Source organism: Carlito syrichta, unplaced genomic scaffold (genome assembly GCF_000164805.1).
Source record: "Carlito syrichta isolate Samal-C Ts95f unplaced genomic scaffold, Tarsius_syrichta-2.0.1 Scaffold309823, whole genome shotgun sequence".
NCBI classification, from domain to species: Eukaryota; Metazoa; Chordata; class Mammalia; order Primates; family Tarsiidae; genus Carlito; species Carlito syrichta.
The window spans coordinates 18011-25853 of record NW_007253919.1 but is presented as its reverse complement, the minus strand read 5'-3'; the positions used below and the strand labels follow the sequence as shown (position 1 = coordinate 25853).

General features: G+C 46.3%; 1 protein-coding gene across 2 annotated transcripts in view; it reads left to right on the top strand.

Annotated features, from left to right (window-relative positions):
* Positions 1-7463, top strand: part of CFDP1 (craniofacial development protein 1) — a 150366-nt gene extending 142903 nt beyond the window's left edge. For both annotated transcript variants that reach the window (XM_008067909.1, XM_008067910.1), the window contains exon 7: positions 7138-7463. In XM_008067909.1, coding sequence (XP_008066100.1) covers positions 7138-7228 — 91 coding nt within the window. In that variant the 3' untranslated portion in view covers positions 7229-7463. The remainder of the gene's footprint in view (positions 1-7137) is intronic.
* Positions 7464-7843: the final 380 nt, after the last annotated feature.

Genomic DNA, 7843 nt, shown 5'->3' with positions numbered 1-7843 from the left:
TTCCTTTAAATCCCTTCCTAACGTGTTTATGTCAACTCATCAGGAATTTTTCCACAGTGGTGAGAAGTAGAGATTAGGGGCATCTCTTCCCAGTCTCCCTGGTTGGCCTCTCTTCCTTTCCTGGATTTTTAAACAGGAAGTCCCAAGGATAGGCCCTGGGCAGCCATCCTTGCTTCCTCACCAGGAAAGCTCACTAGTTTCAAGACTTAGCTGCTATTTTCTGCTGATGACTAAAATTAACAAACAGACAAAAAACACCACTCCCTGCCCTGATCATTCCACTGATCCCCAGACTTACATATCAGCTATTAGTTGACATCTCCATTTGGATGTCCAAGACACATCAGACTTAACATCCAAACCAAATACTTGCCTTCTCTCCATAAACAGACTCCCTACTCAGACTTCTCAGAAAATGGCACCATCACTGTCTACCCTTCGTCAAAGGAAAAACCTGGTTGTCATCCTTGATATCCTCTCTTTCCATTCACATCCCACATGTTCGGCTGCTGGCTCCATCACAAACTATTTCAGCCAGTCTCTCTTTGTGCAGCCCCACTACCACCACCCCACAGGGGCAAGCCACGGATGTCTGCCCTGCTCCCCACCTCTACCTCTACCTTTTATCCACTCTCCACCCAGCAGCTGAAATGATCATTTAAAAATACAGACCCATTTTTCATCTCTTCTTTGCTGAAAGCCCTTGAGTAGCACCTCACATCATTGTTAGCCAGGCCCTCCCGGAACCATCCTCTTGCCCTCTCTGTTCTCTTCTTCCCCTGCTCGCTGCAGCCTGGCCTCTCCATCCCTCTATACTGCTCCTGCCAGAAAGCTCTGGTTTGTCATCCAGGGCTCAACTCGAGTGGCAGTCTATCTAGGGTAGCCCCATCACCCTGTTTGACTTTCTCCTTCACATTTATTATTGACTGATGCATGTCATCATGCAGTAAGCCCCCAGTGACAGGGTCTCATTCCCTGCTCCCTCGCCAGCCCAGAGCTGGTGCCACATCATTCCACTAGACTCTAAATACCCATCCCACGAGCTAGCAGATAGTCATGGCTTTTGTTGGGCAGTTAGAAGGATTAAAATTGGCCACCCAGAAAAGAAGGACATAATACATCAGAATGATGTTTCCATCCTGGCATCATTTTCAGTCAGCAAAGTTGGTTGAAATGCCTGTACTAGAGACAGCCATCTGCCCAGCAAAGAATTGCAGCTTTTCCTCTGGGCCCCAAACTCCCAGGCCCAGTGCAGCATCCCAGGATTAGAGTCAGCAGTCTGCACACGGCATTGAGCATGGCTTTCCTGCAGCCCTGTAACGGAGCACATGGGCATCTTGGTGGTGTTCAGCAGCAGCAATATGGCTTCTAACAGTGCTACGGTAAGCCAGGCTCAGTGGCTCAGCCTGTAATCCCAGCACTTTGGGAGGCTGAGGTGAGAGGATTGCCTGAGCCTGCGGGTTCGAGACCCGCCTGGGCAACTTGGCGAGACCTCATCTCTACAATAAATTAAAAAAAAAAAATTAGCCAGGCGTGGTAGCGCGCGCCTGTAGTTCCAGCTACTTGGAAGGCTGAGGCGGAAGGATCACCGGAGCCCAGCAGGTCGAGGCTGCGGTGGCCGGGAGCGGCCACTGCACTCCAGTCTGGGTGACAGAGTGAGACTCCAACTCAAAAAAAAAAAAAAGAACAGTGCTACGGTAGAGGCCAGCAGTCTCAGGGGAAGGAATTGATGCATAGAAAAGAAGAGAAACACTGTCTTGGTGGCCAGCTGCTGCTGTCTGTCCAGTCATTTGAAAGTGATGGAGCTCAATGATTGGAAACCAGGTGTTTTTGTGATTTAGAGAGGCATAAAGGAGGAGCCAAAGAAATAATTTTCTTTCTCCAAAGAATCTAGCTCCATGACCCTCAAGAGTCCCTCTTTCAGAACCAGCACAACCTGGAGGTTACACGGGAAGAAAGCAGTGGAGAAGAAAATTAATATCACCATCCTTCCCGTCTAGCCCTTGAGATATTTGCAAGTTAGATCATCTGTGGAGGGAGAAGGGGCATGTGTTGGGCAGATTGCTTCTTTCCATTGCATTTCTCAGGGCAGAAAAGTCCCTGTCTCCTTGCATCGATCCCAGGCTTTATTCTAGCCTGGAAGTGTTTCCTTGGCCCACTGCTTTGTGGTATTGGGAGCTTCATTTTATCCACTTTTCATCCCATGTCTGTGCTGCCTTGAATGCTCTCTTGGGGAGCCAAACGCTGACTCTGCTAGGAGCAGCATGATAATAACGCGTTCCTGGAGTTAGCCTTGCCTGCTTCGAGCACAGGGAACCCCCTGCACCTCCCTGTGCTTGCTCCTTTCCTGACCCGTGTGCAGGAAGTCTCTCAAAGCGTTCAGCCACGGGTGACTACGTGAGGTCAGCTTATCATTGGCCTTCTCCCCTGCAGAGTCCGCTGACCTCCTGAGGGATGGGCTCCCAGATAGTAGGTACAGGTTGAGTATCCCTTATCCAAAATGCTCGGACCAAAAATGTTTGAATCTTGAACTTTTTTGGATTTTGGAGTGTTTTGCATTATACCTCATGAGATATCTTGAAGATAGGATCCATGTCTATACACAAAATTCATTTGTTTTATATATACCATATATACAAAAATAGCCTAAAGGTAATTTTATACATTTTCTAAAATTTTATGCCTTAAACAAAGCTTGTGTACATTGAATCATCATAAAGTAAAGCTGACTGGGCGCGGTGGCTCAGGCTATAATCCCAGTACTTTAGGAGGCTGAGGCAGGAAGATCATTTGAGGTCAAGAGTTTGAGACCAGCATAGGCAACATAGCAAGACCCTGTTGCTATAAAAAATAAAAAAAAGAAAGCAAAGGCATCAGGTGTGGAATTTGTGGTGTCATGTTGGTGCTCAAAAGTTTTGGATTTTCAGATTAAGGATGCTTACCTTGTCCAGACATATTTCTTGGCAGCATCTTCTTCCATTTCTCCTTCCCTCTCCATTGGCCTGGATCTCAGGAAAATTGGTGGCAGATAAGTAAATGTGGGTTGGGAGATTCAAAAGATGTCAGAACCTGTTGTGTCTAACCTGGTTCTGAAAGGAAAAACTAGGAAATCCCTTAGGTTCTTACATATTTTATTAAAGAAAGCAAAGAGCCTCTTAAATGGGCCACAGAAGGCAACAGTAGCAGAAAGGGATACTGCACCCTGCCCCCAGGCTTCCCTGTGGACTGGGCTGAATCATGCTGGGTCCCCACAGGGCTGGGCTTAGGCCAGAAAAACACCAAGTTGGAAAATGAGCAAGAGCCATGATTGCACTTATCAGCAGGGCGGTTCTGTTCTGTACTGTGACCCACTTAAGGTGCCTGAAAACATCCTGGCCTGGTGACCACCTTTGAGGAAGTGTCCTTTCTAAGGATTCTAATGAATCTAATAATGCAGTATCTGGTCTCTTGGTCTCTGCTCCAGTTGCCCGGGGTTCTGAGGCTCTGTGGTGACAAAGTCAAGTCAGAAATGGGTAGCAAGAACCCCGTACCCCAGAACATCTCTCATTGCTATTTTTAGTTTTATTGTTCACAAAGCAGTTCTCTCAGAGTTTCATTGTACTGTCAGAGGGGTATTGTAATTTTTACTCCTGTTTGACAAAGAAGAAAAAAAATAAGGCACAGAAATTATCCTGTGCAAAGTTACGCAGATAGTAAATATCAGAGCCACTGTCATCCTCAGCACCTTTCCTGTCTCTTGGCGGCAGGGAAGTGCACATCCAGTTTTGTTCATGGTCAGCTCTTGGCAGTAAACCAAGCATTCTGTTGGCGGCTGCAGCTGGCTGCAAATAGGAGCATAAAGTCACCAGGCCTGCCTTGATAGCCTTTGTGTGGATTGCCCTTGAGACTTCAATTGCGTCCTGCATGTGTGCCCTCATTTCTGTCTGAGTCCTTTCCCTAAGCCTGAGCTCTGCCTGCACCTGCCTGTTTAGTGCCCAACCTGGGCATTGCTCTTGATAGTCTCAAGGTCAGCTGAACCCAGCACAGCTTCCAGGAACCTGCAAGGCCTTTATTCATACTCAGTGAGCATCTAATTTAAGTATCACTTCCTTTTATCTTTAAAGGAAAGTTAGGGCCAGGCACAGTGGCTCATGCCTGTAATCCCAGCACTTTGGGAGGACGAGGTGGCTTTGAGGCAGGAATTAAGGACCAGCCTAGACAACATAGTGGGACCTCCTCTCTACAAAAAAAAAATTTTTTGAGTTGGAGTCTCACTCTGCCACCCAGACTGGAGTGCAGTGCAATGGCATGCTCATGGCCACTACAGCCTCTACCTGCTGGACTCCGGCGATCCTTCCGCCTCAGCCTTCCAAGTAGCTGAAACTACAGACATGCACCACCACACCTGGCTAATTTTTTTATTTAGTATAAAGATGAGATCTTGCCAAGTTGCCCAGGCTGGTCTCGTACCCGTGGTCTCAGGCAATCCTCTCATCTCAGCCTCCCAAAATACTGAGATTATAGGCATGAGCCACTGCGCCCAGCCTCTACAAAAAATTTTCTAAAAATTAGCCGGGTGTGGTGGTGTGTACCTGTAGTCCCAGCTATTTAAGAAGCTGAGGCAGAAGGATCACTTGAGCCCGGGAGGTCGAGGCTGCAGTGAGCCATGATCATTCCACTGCACTCTAGCCTGGTCAACAGAGTGAGACTCCAACTCGAAAATGAATGCCTGAATGTCAGGAAGAAAGATCACAATTGCTCAAAGCCACATATTTTCTCCTCCTTTCTTTCATCTGATCTTCCAAACAGGTAGCACTGATTGCTCTTGAAGTATTCCTTGAATTCCTCTTGTACCCATGGGCAAATGACAGCACAACAAGCTCTCATGCCAAGTCTAGCCCCTTTTTTCTGCTGGTACTTCCAAGGGGTAGCTAAGTACAGTGCCATAAAAATACTAATCTCCATGGTAGTGAGCTTCCCCGGGGCCAGAAGTGCTGGGGTGGAGGAATAACTGGTTGCAATGGGGCAAAGCTCCTCCTTGGTTAGCTGCCCCCTTGAGAATCCTGGGTCTGTAGGTGGTAGGTAGAAGGTGAGTTTGTTCTGTTGTATGTCTACACTTCCGGTCTCCACCATTTTCTCTCTTTATCCAGAGGGGTCTACAGTGTCTACAGCTTCCCTGTCTGCCAGGAAATCTGAAATCCTAATGTAACTGGGCATCCTGCATTTTAATTTGCTAAATCTGACAACTCTGACCCTGAGGGCGTACATCAAAACCTAAGAGCAGGCCCTGCCATTGTGTTTCCAGCCATTCAGGCCTCATTGATAGTTTTGACACAGCTGCTTCATCTCTGATCCAAACCAGTTGGTGGTTACTTGCTGCTGATAACATGTGGCCAGACTTGGGCCATCTGTGGTCCTCAGGACCCTGGTGAAAGCTGGTTTCCTACAACCATGGTACATTGGCTATCATTTTATTGAGCTCCTGCTCTGTGCTCAGTATTATATGCACAAAATTTTATTTAATCCATGAAACAGCCCTTCAGAGCAAAGACAAATAGCTTTTTTTTTTTTTTTTTTTGTCGTCAGGATTGGTAAGGTTATGTGGCTTGCCCAGAGTCACACAAGCAGCAGGTGACAAGATTCAACTCCTAGCCCTCTGACCTCAGAACCTGTATGTTTCTGGCCAGTCCTCTGTTATAAGCTATAGGGTTGGAAAGCAGGTGGGATGGACTGTACTTCCCAAGATGCTACTGGGAGTGAAAGCAAGTCCCTGAAATCAGCAAAAGAACACAGGTTCCTGAACCTGGTAACATCTCACTATAAACATAATGACCTTGTAATGACAACAGATGCACATTTTCCACAGTGCAACAAAAGAAAAATTAGTGCAGAGATTCAATTATGTCTCCCATTTTCAGTGGCAATTTTGCTCTCTCAGTAGATTAATTAGCAGCAGAGATCTCCTCCCCCAAGCAAATCACGGCACACTTTATGGCAAGAAGGTGCATTAAGATGCAGCTGTGTCTTGTTAAGCAGCCAACCTGCTCCTGGCAAGCGTGCCTGCCTGCCTGCCTGCTTCAGCCTGTGCTTCCTTCCCATCCTGCCCAGGAGGACTAGGGGAAACTTTGTTTGAACCTGGCCCCAGATTAGGGGACAGAGTGCCCACCTTTTGAGGAGAACCTGTATGTGGACTGTAGGCCACAGGGCCCTTGATCTCAGTCTCCTAGAGGAATTTAGGCAAGGGCTAATAAATTCTGTCATTCTAGCAGAAGCAACCTGGCTCCACACTGGGTGGAGGATACCAAGGAGAAAAAGAAGGATGAGGGAAAGGAAAGACCTCAACGCAGTTAAATCACTCCTGAAGTATGTGTTTTATGTACCTCAACTCACTTAGTAGCCCAGTTAGGTCATTTTTACTATTTTATTTCTTCCATTTCCAGATCACCTTTTTTTCACATTTTGATGTATATATGCAGGAGGCATAGCTTTCTCTTACCCACCAACTCAGCACACAACCAAGGCCAGGAAATACAGCATAACCATGTTGTTGTGAAGAAAAATGAAGCTTGGAATGTTCAATCCTTGACCAGCCCAACTAATGAGCTAGGATTTGAACTTGTGCTTGACTAAACCCATGTTCTTTTTTCTTCTCTAAGTCTTGTTACAAAATTGTGACGTCTTCCTGTCACCCAGCCTAGTACTTTCCCTTTAATAAGTTGCCCTCTCCTTTTCTTTTTTTTTTCTTTTTTTTTTTTTTTAAAGTTGGAGTCTCACTCTGTCACCCAGACTGGAGTGCAGTGGCCGCTCCCGGCCACCGCAGCCTCGACCTGCTGGACTCTGGCAATCTCTTCGCCTCAGCCTTCCAAGTAGCTGGAATTATAGGCATGCACTGCCACGCCCGGCTGATTTTTTGATTTATTGTAGAGATGAGGTCTCGCTGCCCAGGCGGTCCTTTTCATTTTATCATCACTATCCTTGTTTAGACCAAATATGAATGGTTTGGATGTTACTGGAAGAGTTATCGTGGTTACTCTGGGCACCAACTATGTTCCTCTGCTGGCGTTTACTATAACTCGGTTTATACCTGGGGGCAGGACCGTGCAGGGGAGGCAGCGTCTCCTACTGGATTCTACTGATATTGTTTTCATCTTCTTCTAGGTACATTGAGCGGAAAGCTTTCCTAGACCGAGTGGATCACAGGCAGTTTGAAATTGAGCGAGATCTCAGGCTGAGCAAAATGAAACCTTGATGCTATGGGCAAAATCAATAGAAGCTTAATCCTGTTTACAATGTGAGCTTTTTGTGCATCTGTGAAATGTTTTCCAGTATTTCTCATCGACTGTTTCCCAGTACTGTCTTTTTTTCTACATTGAAGTTCTATGTATTTTGATCTCACATGGTTTCGTTCAGTTTACTTTTAAAAGTTTGTCCTTAAACAAATAAATAAAGTAAAAGTTGATCCTTTGAGAGGCTAAAGATGTTGACCTTACTTGCCTTCCCTTTATTCTGCTGCAAAGTCCTACCTAACCCAAGCCAGTACATTTCAGGCCTGTCCATACTGGCAAAAGTCTTGCCTGCCATGATGAAGAAAGCTGACCAACCTGGGTGCGAATTTTCTAGGATCAAGAAGCTCTTTCTGCAGCCAGTGCCCCAAGACCTAGGGGAGGAGACTCACTAGTATGAGGGAAACACCAAGCCCTTGGCAGTTTGCTCTGGGTTTCACTCAGGCTTCTCACCTGATTTCTTCCTTTCTCCTGAATGGGATTCCTACTGATGTCATGTAAAGCTGAAAATAAGTATATACTGTTACTGAATTGGTGATTTATTTCCCTTAAGCCTTTTTCCTCTTCCCAAAGAAAGTCAA